The sequence below is a fragment of the Asparagus officinalis genome, chromosome 8, assembly GCF_001876935.1.
Source record: "Asparagus officinalis chromosome 8, Aspof.V1, whole genome shotgun sequence".
Taxonomy (NCBI): domain Eukaryota; kingdom Viridiplantae; phylum Streptophyta; class Magnoliopsida; order Asparagales; family Asparagaceae; genus Asparagus; species Asparagus officinalis.
In genome coordinates, this window is record NC_033801.1 from 35,231,339 (window position 1) to 35,246,429 (window position 15,091).

The following is a 15,091-nucleotide window of genomic DNA, read 5'->3' on the forward strand; positions in this document are numbered from 1 at the left end:
AAATACCAAAGTAAGCAATCTCTGGTAATTCCATTACACTACACTTTAGAACTCACACAGTTATTCATTTTTCCATTCAAGTCCATCAACTAACTTGATTGTCAGAGGAACAACGGGGGAACTAGTCTCATTCCTCTCACGATTTGCTATTTGTGCATACTGAAGCTACTCAACTCAATATCAGATGTTCGGAAAAGTTAGTGCCCCCTAATCAACCTCACCACCATTATATTATCTGTTTGATTTTTAACATCAACAGGAGGCAAGTTTAAAATGTAGTGCTTAAAAAAATAGGCGGTCGCGTTTTGCACGGGAGTGCACACTAGTGCTTTGTAACGTGTCAAGCTAAACTCAACAATGCTAGTTGATGACTAAGTGAGAAAAGAGGTGAGGGTGGGGTCGAGAAATTGGTCATATTCTTCATAGTTTGGGGGAAGTTCTTTTTTAAGTTAACCCTTGTTAATTTGTGATATAAAAAATAAGGCAACACCTCTTTATAGGTTTTCATGAAAGCCACGTTTAGAAAAAGTGGATTCTTTCATCAATGAAAGCATTCATTCTTCATCTGACTGGTTGGTGGAGAATGAGATTTGGTATCAACTCTTAGTTTTCACTTCATTTATTATTGTCTCCTTAGTCTTCAAGACTTTTCTGATAGAAAATTTTCTCAATGACCTAAAATATGAGACTAATAGGGGGGACAGGTAAGGTGTCCCCCTTCTATTGGATAATGAGTTGGTCATTATTTGATAACCAACTTATTATCCAATAAGAGGAGAACACATCACCTGTCCCCCCCTATTGGTCTCATATTTTGGGTCCCTGTAGCAAAGCTCTTTCTGATAAAATGTTTTAGGATGTTTTTTTAGACAAATGTATATAAATTTATCATCTGGTTTATTGCTCATTTTGATTGACATTACATTCTTGGCAAAACAAGTTATATCACAACTAATCATAATATTTCGAATTATTGAAGAAGTTAGTAATACACATCCGTGTTGTTTGTCTTCGACTCCATAAATTTTCCTTTGAAGGTTTTTCTAATTAAGAAAAAAATATGTACTTAATTGGGAATATGAATGCAAAAAGATATGGATATTCTTGAATTCATTTGCATGTGAACGCTGTAAAAATAAGGTGCACGGGTATTACAATTTTATGTTCACAGAATATAGTTAAGAATGTTATATCTTTTCTTAAGTTTTAATGGAATACAGATAAGAATACATGCATTAAGTAAATACATGCATACATATTCAGATATATGTATCGATTGATCAATTGAAATTAGTCCGGGTTTAGATTATTTCATTTAAGTCCAACTTAGGAGAAAGTAGTAGACGAACTTCGTCCATGATATTAAATGGACATCAAAGAGATACCATCCCTAAAAATTTTGTACAGATTCTAAAATTCAATAATCTAAGAGTTGATATCTATTTGGCGCATAACTAATGCATGAACCGAATCTGAGGCTTTAGGAATTTTATTTATTCATTTTATGGTGCATGGTTAACAAGGGACTATTTACTCAACTTAATACGTTTACTTACTTGAATTAAAACATACTTAAAAAGGAAATCATATCAATTCAAACTTATAGAGAATTTTTATATACTAGCATATTGACACCTGCATAATGCAAGCGAATAATAAGAATTTATATTAAAAAAAAAGTATGTATAATTTTCATGCATCTAAAGAATTTGTTATTTTCACTTTAATAAGAAGGATGGAAGTGTGCTTAAAATTCATATAATAGTTTTATTGATCATTAGTTGAAAAAATATACATTCTATTTTTTTTTCTTTTTTTTCTAAAATTTTTAGTTTCTCGTTGTAACATGAGGATAAACTATCTAGATTACATTGTGCTGCATTATCATCATTTTTTCAATCATATGATTTAAAGAGGTAATGCATGAAATTTTCATTTTGAGAGGGAGATGGAAGAATTAAAATAACGAAATCTTCTAGAGAGGAGATAGAAGAGAGATTGAACCCACATTATTAAATGATGTTATCAATTGATCAAGTTATCCTTATCTTTTTCTAAAATGACTCTCTATTGTTTAACAAATTGAAAGCATAATGATCTATTCCTTTGTACTTGTCCTCACAATGATTTTTATATGAAAAATGCCTAAGGGCCTCAAAATAACGGACCATGCATAATACACGTGAAGTGTCGTCTTCCTGTCCCGTGATGCATTGTTTATTTTAGGTCCCTGTAACAACACTTTTTTTATATATATTTTGTTTGTTCTCATAATGTCTTTTATATAGTAGCATAAATATAGATACTTCGTCTAAAAAAATGTTAGAAATCGAAAGTAAAACATTATTTCTCACAATTTTCCACGAAGTAAAATATAAAATGGGCTAATACTGTGAAAATAATAAGAGGAATTTTCCTGGTGCTTGGTTTATCCATCATTGACAGCTAATCTCAGAGGTCCAGAGAATCTGAATGCACAAAAGATATAACTTTTTTTATATATAATTTTATTTTTCTACTGTAGCGCCGCTCTCACGCTCCCCAAACCAACATAAATCTTCTGTTCTCTTTTCTCTCAAAACCCAAGAGAGAGAAAGATAAAGATTGGGGAGAGAGAGACAAGAAAGTGGACCATTACCCCTTTTCTCCCTCACTCTTGAAGGAGAACAGAAAAGAAAGAGGTTTTAAAGAGAATGGAGAAGGCATTGGTAAAGCTCAGCAGCTTTACCATATCCAGGAAAGCCAAAGAAGAGATCTCCTCCATTGGCGAAGATCTCTCTGTAAGTCTCTGCCTTCTCCTTTCTCTTGGGCTTCGACCCATTTGCTGTCACGTGATTGATTTTATTTGCAATGTGTGTAGATTTATCCTAAACCCATTTGTTTATGGGTCGAATTAGGGAGGAAACATTGATGGGTTTTGATGGAAATGAGCAAATGGGAAGAAAGATTAATGGGTTTGATTAGTGTTTTTCTATGGTCCAGATCCATGCGTAATATCTTCAGTTTCTTGCTTTTAGTGATGATCGTAGCTACTTGTGGTCTGATTTACTTTTCGTCTTAAATACTTGTAGATTTACCCTTCCATTTATTTTGTCATATTTGCAAGTCTATCTCAAATTCCATTTATTTTATTTATTTACTAGTTTTAAATTCATGGTTATTTTTATTTTGGTAAATAAGACCAGAAAAGTAATACTTAGAGCAGTGATGAGTAGCACTGGCACATTACTCTTTTTTCCACTGGATGTTCCTTAGTTTCATGATTTTACGGATGTGAAATACTGTGTGGTTGCAAATGAATATAGTCTCAGTTGTTGTTAGTTTGAGATGTTTAATTTCATCGAAAAGTCTGCTCATGATGTTGCAGAGGTTCTCAAATACTGTGGAGGAGAAGGCGAAATGGATATTTGATAAGCTGAAAGGTTTGAGCTGGAACTTTGTATTTATTTGAATTCTAATAAAATTTTCACTTTTTTGTGATTGTTACTGACTTGTTTTGTATGTCGGCATTTATTAGAAATTTGGAGTGTTAGTACTCTAGGAACCTTTTCTTTTGTTCTTTCTAAGGACCCTCTTTTTTCAATCATCTTGCGGTTGTAGAGGTAGTCTATTGCGGTTATTGTTTTCATGTTTCTCTTCTAAAGAAAAAGTAATATAACATGAATGAGGAGAGTCATTGCCATGAAATAATTAAACTACTTAAACTGTGCTTTAGGTGCAAGTAAGACGTACAATCATCTACCCACTTTATTAACTTGAAATGCTAATTAATAATAACTCTTCAAGTCTCAATTTCTCCCAATGCTCTCACGAACAATGCCCCTCTATATTTCAAACAGGGCACAAGACATTTTGCTGGGAGAAATCAGATCCAACAAGGAGTTAATGGGCCTTATATACAGGCTAAGAATAAAATCACCATATTGCATTCCAAAGTCCATTCAATCCACTCAATAATACCTTTATTCTCTCCAGTATTTGAGTATACTTATTTCTCCATCATTATTACAATAAATGTGAGAACTAACATTAATAATTAAACATAATATTATTAATTTTTATCATATTAGTTTTCATTAAATAAGATAAATAGTTTGTCATAGTTATTACTTATTACAATATAATATACCAAATATACCCATAAGTCTTTTCTTTTCTTAAAAAAAAGAAGTCTCTTCATCACTTCGAATTTTATTTCATTTTTGAAGGAATATATGTTTCTGAGTAAAACGTGTTTTGATGTCGTGTTGCATAATACCTATAAATGGATGTGTAGAATCATACTTATGCTAAAGGTATTGCTAGCTTACAAGAACAACAAAATTTATATGGTTATAATGGTCCCAAGTAGTGGTGGGTGGCGAGGATAATTACAATGTCAATTCTCTTAAACTCTCTACAACTTCACAAGCTTTTCAATTCACACACAACTTTTCACATTCCATTTCTTAATTGTCACTAGTTGTCACTAACATAAACATAGATAAAAACGTTGCACTTATTCATGTCTCTTTTACCATCATAAATTAGTACCAAACTTTACCAAGTATTACAATCCTATCTCATCCTCTCATTCCTCCTAGCCTCCTATTCTTGGCCCTGAGCAATTCAATACTATAAGTTGGTTACATGCTGACGACGTGGCCTAATCCCAGGAATCCCTAATGGAGCTCACATCATGCGGCAAGGTTGTCCTCTTTTCACTTAGCGGGTAGACTTATCTCGGCCAAAGTTGTTCTCGAGCTGTTCACTGAAACAATCTAGGGAATAGAAGAAAATGACAACTACTTTGAAGAATACATTCAATGGAAATGAGTTATATCCTCAATTTTATTCATTTTTTCTTTGAGATCTTTCTACAACATTTTGTTATAAAAGAGTTCATTTCCAACTCTTGATTTTCTATGTGCATTAATATAAATATTCAAGTTTGTCCACGCACAACGCACGTGCATTAGACTACTTAACCCAAAAACATAAAGCTATTAGGAATTAGCCCAAATTTCTCTTCTTTCTTAACTTTCCAGTGTGGGACTATACTCGCATATGTACTTTTCAACAATCTCCTTCACTTGTGAGCATAAAAATTGTCAAGAAAAAGTGGTGGACTTAAATATAAAGTTGGGTCAATTCTTAAAGCTTATGTTTTCGGATTAATTTGGTTCCTGACATCTATTTAAGACACACAAACTTTTAATTGGGCTCAATTTCTCCTCAACAAGTGGAATCAGAGCATTGTAGATTCCCTAGCTCAATAACTCCTAAATTTCATCTCAATCGGATATTGTTATCCCCTCAATGAAGGATACATTTTTCTATACATGAAGTTTTCACTGCTCACTGCTCACTAAACCCTTTTCTCGTTAATTTTCTCTTTTGACTTTTGTCTGTCTTTCAACAGCCATAAGCCCTTTGGATAAGCACCTCCTTGTATATTTCCATTGAACAACTAATTACATAATTTGCTCTTTGACAATTTCCAAGAGCTTACAACCCTTCAAATTTTCTGTACATGCATTAATGTTGACCAGATTTTACAACTTCCACAGTCAACAACTTTTATTGTTTCTCAATCTTAACCTTTGGATCTCATTTGGAGGGATCATGAAATGAAGAACTCCAATTATCATCTCAAGCTGGGCATATTGTATCACTGGATCCAAGGATTGCTGGAGTGCAAGATAATGCATCTTGAGAAGATCCCTATTGATGACAAGAAATTGGATATAATGACTAAATCTCTTTTTATGGTGAAGCTTGGGGACTTGTCAAGAGACAGTAGAATAAATAGCATTTTCCACCCAAATCGAGATTGGGAGATTTGTTGGGTGGTCCCTCCTAGTGGAATCCAAAGATTGAGAAACAATAAACGTTGTTCAATGTTCACTATTAAAGTTGGAACAAGTTGGAACAACTAGTCAACATTGGAGAATTGTTGTTTGTTGAATATTAGTAAACCCTTAGTACTATCTAGAGAAGACTTGTTTTAATCCCATTATTTAGAGATGGTGGAAGGTTTGATCTGGACTAGGTCCCGTGGTTTTCCTCTTAGTGGGTCTTCTATGTAAAAATGACCCTATTTACTTCTACTAGTTCTAGATTGCGCAATTTACCATACACAAAGAAGAGAACCTTAAAATTTCACAAGTTAATAGGATTTTCCCAACACATTGTACTATAAATCCTTGCTAGTAGGATTTAGTGCTAAATGAAAAATCCTCCAAAAAATAGTCAGATAGTGGCACCAAACCCACTGCACCAAAACTTGGAAGGTGTGTTGGGGTTTGAGGGTTATAATTTTTGCTCTAACATGAGCAATGAAACATTTTGTATGAGTAAAGACGCTACTTGCAAAAACTTCATCTGATATTTATGTCACATTTAGTCAAAGATATAATGGATAACAAAGTAATTCCATGTCTCATAACTGCATTATATTTCTGGAATTTGTCCCGTCACCTATGTAAAGGAATACTCTTAAAATTAAGCTTTAGGAAAAAAGTGCTGTGTTAGGATTGACATAGATGTAACAACACCAATTGTATACTAAAGATTAAAGTACTCTCGCGAGCAAGCCTTAACATGTTTTCTTGTTTTACTGTGATCATTTATTCCTTAAACTCTGATTAACACCTTAGGAGCAGGGTCTACCTTTACTGTGATCATTTATCTCTACTGTACTGTATTTCCGGAAGTACCGCCAAGTTATAGGGATTAGAATATACTGTTTGATACTCTGTGTAAGATTGGTTCAACCATCTCACAGCATTTTAGTTGTTGTGGTGAATGTTTAGATGGTGCAGATCAGGAGTATCACATGCAGCCTCTTTGATATTATCTTTGTAGGAAAGAATACTCTTCAAGTTCATACCAAGTTGTTGGTATGACTCTGACCTATCCACTTTGAAACTCATACAAAAGAATACAGATGTAATTTATATGGTTAATTATAGTAGACCTCCTGTACTATCGCCAATTGAACTTAACAGTCCTTAAGTTCTATTGTTGCAGGTCCCCGCTGAGTGAATTATTTTGGACCTTTTCAGGGGGTCTATTGGTAACTGTAGATTTTTAGTCAGGGGTCTATATGCAAGATTAGAACTCTTTCAAGGAATCCATCTGCAATAATAGAAGCACAGTGGTAGTAAGTTCTATTTGGCCATAATAAGGGGGTCTATCTGCAACTAACCCTATTTTATGAAAATGGTATATAAGCGCAGTCATATCATCTCCAGCCTGTAAGTCTTTGGGGCTAGTAATCTTAAGCAACCTATTAACGGTGGGTCTGCATACAAGCTTGTCATTTCTTACACACAGACTGGACTTAAAGGTTCGATGTCACTCTAATACTACAATAGTCCCATAATGTGTTAAAATTGTTGTAATAAAATTAATTTTTCATGTAATCTAAAATTAATTTTTCATGTTATCTCTTTTCAATAGAGAAAAAACTCATGACTATAAAATGCTGACAATTGATATGTATAAATCTCAGGCAAACCCTCGAAATCCCTACCAGACCTTCTCCGAGAACACGGACTCCCTGCAGGCCTCTTCCCGCGAAACATCATCTGCTATGAATTCGACGAACTCAAGGGAAAGCTGGTTGTCCACCTGCCATCAACCTGTGAGGTCGGATTCAAGGATTCTTCTGTGTTAAATTATGCAACCCGAGTCAAATGTATCTTATCAAGAGGCAAGCTCACAGGGATAGAAGGCATGAAGACCAAAGTTCTGGTCTGGGTCAGAGTCACTCAAGTGGGACTGGAGAGCTACAAGTCTGATAAAGTTTGCTTTACTGCGGCTGGAGTGAAGAAGCTGAGGCCTAGAGATGCTTATGAGATGCCTCGAGATTCTGTGTATGCTCTCTTTTATTAGTCGTAATGTACTTCGGAGAAATCATGATTTTCTCCAAAAATGCGCTGCTCTGCGTAAGATCGAATGTTGTATCCATGACCTTTATCCTCTTTGAAAGGAGTTCGAGACTCTATGTGCAAGAGGCTGTTCGAGCTTATGTTATGTTGTTGGTGGTGGGTTTGTGTCTTTGGTAAGTAGCTAGGAGGTGGTGAATAATCATACTGGGGGGCCGGAATGTGACCTCCATATCGGTTTCGAATCGGATGAGTTCATGATCAGTTGAGAATGCTATGTATACCAAAATGTTGCAAGTATCTGCAATGGTGAGCCGGGTTTGGTCTCAGGGGGGTCTCGTTTGACATTCCTAAAGAACTTAACTAAATGATCCCCTGTTGAGTCCTAATTTGAGAAGGGGGGAAAAACTCTTTTGATCCCCATGTTTTTTAGTCTTTGATCCCCACTTTACATAGGTTGTTACCAATATAGTGCTTATGATAAATGAAATATACTAATCCGATAACCCTCTGTTTTTTTATTATTATAAAAATGATAGGAATCAGAATTATATACGGTGACAGACGGCGTCTGTCTACGGGGAATTAACGGGTGGCAGAAATGTAATTAACAAGCTACAAAAAAAATCATTTAATTACACCGCGTGCGGCCCCACTACAAATAGTAACCCCCCCAGCTGCTCACGGCGTGCGCGAGTGAGAGTAGTGCCAAAAATACCAGGAGCAAAAAGAGAGAGAGCTGCCATCAACCCCTTTCCTTCTTCTTCTTTTTTTCCTCCTCCTGGCAAAAATGGAAAAGGGAGCGGCCCGAACCCTAATCCTGCTGCTGCAGGTGCTAATGTGCGCCGTGGCGCTGGTCTCTGGAGAGAAGAAGCAGCACGTCGTTGGAGGGAGGAAGCACGGCAATGGGTGGGCCCCCAACATCAACTACACCACCTGGGCCGCCGGCGAGCGCTTCTACGTCGGGGACTGGCTCAGTGTGATACCTTCTCCTTTTCTTTTTCTTTTTTTTTTTCTTTTTTCCTCTCTGTCTTAATTCCATTAATTTGTTTGAGATCACGCGTGAATTAACGTATTGTTCTAACTTATTCTTCCCTTCTTTTTTTAAGGGGAGAAACATTTAATTTGATGTAATTTAAGGATATTTGGAAGGGACCAAGAAAAAATGAAAAAAAGAAACTCCCTATTTATGTCAGACTAGAATTGTTTAGTTAGTGTTACGTTTAGTTAGTATTAATTTGTTACTTTATGGATGCTATTTAGAGGAACAAATTCAATAGTTTAGACTAAATAATCCAGGGGAAGAGAAGACAAATTTAATAGTTTTAATTAGGAGACTTTTAAGTAAGGACTAGAGCCGTAAACAAATAAACTAACCTATTGCCAAATTAAATCCTGACGATGGATGAAAACTAACTAAAATTAATAGCAGAAACTAGGCTTCGTTTGGATATCATGGTGTTTTTCTTGTTGTGTTTTTATATAAAAAAACACTATGATGCAGTGTTTTTTCCTTAAAATGTTTTCAAAATACAATGTTAAGTATTTTTTGTCAACACTAGTTTGACACATTATAACATTAGTATTAACCATATTATTAATATATTATATATTAATTATAATAAAATATATTATAAATAAAATGTTATAATATTTAGTTTACATTATTATAGTTTTATAAGTATTAAATATTATACAATATAATATTATATAATGCTAACATAATCATTAGATTGTACTTATAATGAGTTAATGTATATATATAATTATTTACATATTATTTTTTAATAATTATATATTTAATTATAGTATACCAATTTGTTATTGTTGCTATATTATATTAATATTTTTATAATAATTATTGATTTTATTATTAATATAATATTATATTGTTATTAAATAATATAATATTTAATACATATTATTCATTTAATTATAATATATATTAATAATGTATAATATTATTTCATATACTAGTATGTTATTAAACATATATAAAAATTTTTAATCATTATATAATTATATGGTATAGTTTTTAATTATGTTGAGTTATTAATATTACTTTAATAAATATTAATATTTCTTATTAATCAATATTCTATTTATGAATGATATTATTTTTACATTAACATTTTAGCAAATAATATATATTATTATTAAATTTAATTTTACTTTTATATAAATGTATATTGATTTATTAAATAATATATTATATTTTATATTATATTATAGTTATATTACAATATGTTATTTATAATATTATTACTATATTGTTATAGTTATTATTAAATATGTTACTATTATATAATACTTTATAATTATTAATTTATTACGGTTTATTTATTAAAAAGTTAATAATATTATAGCAATTATATTATTATATAGTATATTATTATATCATTATTATATCATTATTTATTCTCAAGAACTTTTTTATTAGATTATTTATATTTTATTATTATTTATTTATTATATAATACATTATTAACATATTAAATATTAGTATTTAATATACTATAGTATAGTATAATATAATAAGCATGTTGATAATAACTACATATTAATATATTATGTTAGATATTATATTAATACATTCTCAAACTCAAAACCAAAACACCAAACTTATAACACCTAAAATGTGTTTTGAAATAAGTGTTTTGTTTTTTGTTTGAAGATGATTTAGCTTAAAAAAATACCATGGTTTCCAAATGCACTGTGTTTTTTTTAGCAAAAACACAATGAAAACAAGTAAAACACATTGGTATCCAAACAAAGCCTAAAAATTAATTACATGCGGGGAGTGTTTTTTTTTTCCTATTATTAATGATTTCATCTCTTTTACCTCTTACTTATCATCATCATCATCATCTGACTCTTACATATCATTATCATCATCTGATTCTTATTACTTTCTTTTACCCCCACTTCGTTTTTTTTTTTCAGCATTTTTATATGAGAAGGGATACTACGACGTGGTGCAAGTGAACGAGACAGACTACGAGCGATGCTCAGCGGACCACCCTTTGGCAGAATTCGTTAATTAACAAGCCTGACAAAAAATCAAATTTAATTACCACCGCGTGCGGCCCCACTACAATAGTAACCCCCCCAGCTGCTCACGGCTCCGTTGCGCAGTGAGAGTAGTGCCAAAAATACCAGGAGCAAAAAAGAGAGAGAGCTAGCCATCAACCCTTTCCTTCTTCTTCTTTTTTTCCTCCTCGCTGGCAAAAATGGAAAAGGGAGCGGCCCGAACCCTAATCCTGCTGCTGCAGGTGCTAATGTGCCCGTGGCGCGAGTCTCTGGAGAGAGAACAGCCGCACGCGTTGGGAGCGGAGGAAGCACGCCAATGGCTGGGCCCCCAACATTCAACTACACCACCTGGGCCGCCGGCGTAGCGCTTCTACTCGGCGGGACGCCTGGCCTCAGGTGTGATACCTTCTCCTTTGTTCTTTTCTTTTTTTTACTTTCTTTTCCTCTCTGTCTTATATTCCATAATTTGTTTGAGATCACGCGTGAATGTAACGAATTGTTCTAACCTTATTCTTCCCTTTTTTTCTTAAGGGGAGAAACAATTTAATTTGATGTAATTTAAGGCATAACAGACTCCTAGAGATCTCATTGTCTGAATTATATATATATATTATATATTATATATATATATTATATATATATATATATATATATATATATATATATTATATACTATATATATATTATATATATATATATATATATATATTAGCTTTTAGGCTAAGAGACATCTTTGATACAGATTTGCGAAGGAGACGAGAAAAAATGAAAAAAAGAAAACTCGCCTATTTATGTCAGACTAGAATTGTTTAGTTAGTGCTTACGTTTAGATTGTATTAATTTGATTACTTTATGATGCCTATTTAGCAGGCAAACCAAATTCAATAGTTTAGGACTAAATAATCCCAGCGCGGAAGAGAAGTACAAATTTAATAGTTTTAATTAGGGACTTTTAAGATAAGGACTTAGAGGCCGTAAACAAATAAACTACTATGCCAAATGAAATCCTCGACGATTGAATGAAAACTAACTAAAATTAATAGCCAGAAACTAGGCCTTCGTTTGGATATCATGGTGTTTTTCTTGTTGTGTTTTTATATAAAAAAACACTATGATGCAGGTGTTTTTTCCTTAAAATGTTTTCAAATTACAATGTTAAGTATTTTTTGTCAACCATAGGTATTGACACATTATAACATAGTATTAACCATATTATTTGAATATTTATATATTATTATAATAAAATTATATATAAATAAATGTTATAACTATTTAGTTTACATTATTATAGCTTAATAAGCTATTAAATATTATAAAATATATATTATAATAATGTAACATAATATTAATTGACTTATAATGAGTTAATTATATTATAATTATTTACATATTATTTTAATAATTATATATTTAATTATTAGTATACCAATTTGTTATTGTTGCTATATTATATTAATATTTTTATAATAATATTATTTTATTATTAATATAATTATATTGTTATTAATATAATATAATATTATACTATTATTCATTTAATATAATATTATTAATAATGTTAATATTATTTCATTACTAGTATGTTATTAACATATTATAAATATTTTAATATTATATAATATATTATAGTTTTTAATATGTTAGAGTTTATTAATATTACTTTAATAATATATTAATATTTATCTATTAATAAATATTACTATTTATGAATATATTATTTTTACATTAACATTGTTAGCAATAATTATATTATTATTAAAATTTATTTTACTTTGATAAATTATATTATTTATTAAATAATATATTATATATTTTATATTATATATATTACTATACAATATGTTATTATAATATTATTACTATATTGTTATGTTATTATTAAATATGTTTACTATTATATAATACTTTATAATTATTAATTTATTACAATTATTTATTAAAAAGTTTAATAATATTATAACAATTATATTATTATATAGTATATTATTATATCATTATTATATCATTATTTATTCTCAAGAACTTTTTATTAGATTATTTATATTTTATTATTATTTATTTATTATATAATACATTATTGAACATATTAAATATTAGTATTTAATATACTATAGTATAGTATAATATAATAAGCATGTTGATAATAACTACATATTAATATATTATGTTAGATATTATATTAATACATTCTCAACTCAAAACCAAAACACCAAACTTATAACACCTAAAATGTGTTTTGAAATAAGTGTTTTGTTTTTTGTTTGAAGATGATTTAGCTTAAAAAAATACCATGGTTTCAAATGCACTTGTTTTTTTAGCAAAAACACAAAATGAAAACAAGTAAAACACATTGGTATCCAAACAAAGCCCTAAAAATTAATTACATGCGCGGAGTGTTTTTTTTTTCCTATTATTAATGATTTCATCTCTTTTACCTCTTACTTATCATCATCATCATCATCTGACTCTTACATTCATTTCATCATCTGATTTCTTTACTTTCTTTTACCCCCACTTCTGTTTTTTTTTTCAGCATTTTTATATGAGAAGGGATACTACGACGTGGCTTGCAAGTGAACGAGACAGACTACGAGCGATGCTGCAGCGGAGCCACCCTTGAAGAACGACAGCCAAAGGAAACAGCTTACTCCTTCCAGCTCAACCAACGGGCCCCTACTACTTTCATTGCTGCCAGCCGAGGCCAGTGCTGGAGCGGCATGAAGCTCTCCGTCACCGTCCTCCCCCGCCCCCTCCCCCTTCCCCTCACCGTCCTCCTCCACCTCCTCTCGTCGGCCGCCGCCTGCACCGGCCGCCGGGCCGGCTTCCGTGGTTACCTGCCAGTTTGTGCTGGTGCTTAGGTCTGTGCTTGGGTTGGTGGTGGTTACCTAGCTAGTTTGAGCTGCAGTCTTGTGAGCTTAGCAGCATGCAGCAGCAATTTGCTTGCTTTTCGGTCTCTTCTTAATAAATTAAGACCAAAAGGGCGCTTCGTGCTCGCCGTAGTTGCAAACTTGCAAGCACGATGTGTCCATCTAAAAGTGTTAAAATGCATGCAAGTTGGAGTTGGATTTGTTCGGTTCGTTTTTAAAATCTTGTGATTTTTATCCGTACTTTAATTGAGATATTGTACAAATTAAGAGCTAGATACCATTATCAAGAGAACACATTATCAAGTGAAATCGTAGGGTTGGGATCCTCTACTAATGAGGACCCTTCCTAAGATCTCCTCATGAGATCTTGGCCTTTGATTTATCAATCAAATGTCATGATCTCATCTTGAGGAAAAGTGAGGAGGAGGAAGAGAATGAGATATTGACCTTTGATTGATAAATCAAAGGCGAAGATCTTCTCATTAGGAGATCTTAGGAGGATCCTTATTAGTAGAGGATCACAATCGGTAAATGTGTAGCTGTGCAACGTTCTACTTGTAGGGGGGCACACGTCCAAGCCACAGCGGGAGTGCGGGAGTGCGAAAGGACTGAAGAGAAGGGTTAAGCCGGTCCGTTAGAATAAAGAAGGGCTAAATTAGTAAACTTTATATGTAAGATTTATTTTGGCCTCTATACTCTTCTTTAGTGTTGAAAACAAAGAGAATTAATATTATTTTCTTTATAGATAAAAGGGGTCATCTCTTAGCCTGTCTAATATAGTGCTCACGAACTCAAAAACAAAAACGAAAATTATAATCTCTAATAACAGGTCCAGGACATTAATACCCTCTCAGAGCATCTCAAACAATGGAGACACCATGAGGAGGAGAATCAATTTCATTCAATTGCAAGTCATGCAAAGTAAAAAATAAAAGACATGATAAGAAATAAAAGAGAATTCATCTCCTGTGCTGCCTGAAACAATCATTTTCAATCCTTGATGGTTCTCCATATTACTACTGAACAACATATCCTCCATTCTTCCTACTCATTTCACCCTCAAACGTCAACCCGTGAAAACTTGGAGAAACCACTGATTTTCCTGCTGCAATTTCTAAGGTGAGTTAATATGAAACGAATCAGGACCGAAGAATGAACCACAGAAGCACGATGAGAAGAAAGACACAACTTACAGTAAACCAGCCTCAAACACAGCGTCCAAAGCATCAACTTATGAACTAATCTTCTTCAAAGGATCCTAATTCTAATGGCACTAAGGTTATACAACAATAACATCTCATGGAAAACAAAGATTGGATATCA

The 15,091-nt window shown here is 32.4% G+C and overlaps 2 protein-coding genes across 2 annotated transcripts; both read left to right on the top strand.

The window, feature by feature from the left end:
• Nucleotides 2,518-7,878, top strand: LOC109821126 (uncharacterized protein At5g01610). The gene is made up of 3 exons (XM_020387319.1): nt 2,518-2,780; nt 3,368-3,422; nt 7,496-7,878. The coding sequence occupies exons 1-3, from the start codon at nt 2,694-2,696 to the stop codon at nt 7,876-7,878; spliced, it is 525 nt and encodes a 174-aa protein (XP_020242908.1). The 5' UTR covers nt 2,518-2,693.
• On the top strand, nt 8,580-13,794 carry LOC109821127 (lamin-like protein). The gene is given in 4 exon segments (XM_020387320.1): nt 8,580-8,848; nt 10,815-10,906; nt 13,559-13,637; nt 13,640-13,794. Coding segments are annotated over 4 exon segments (513 nt in total). The 5' UTR covers nt 8,580-8,661.

Bases quoted from the DNA above. Each gene is read 5' to 3' on its own strand.
- LOC109821126 (XM_020387319.1), top strand. From the start codon at position 2,694: ATGGAGAAGGCATTGGTAAAGCTCAGCAGCTTTACCATATCCAGGAAA. The intron at 2,781-3,367 runs GTAAGTCTCTGC...ATGATGTTGCAG, and splicing joins CCATTGGCGAAGATCTCTCT to AGGTTCTCAAATACTGTGGA. The intron at 3,423-7,495 runs GTTTGAGCTGGA...TATAAATCTCAG, and splicing joins GATATTTGATAAGCTGAAAG to GCAAACCCTCGAAATCCCTA.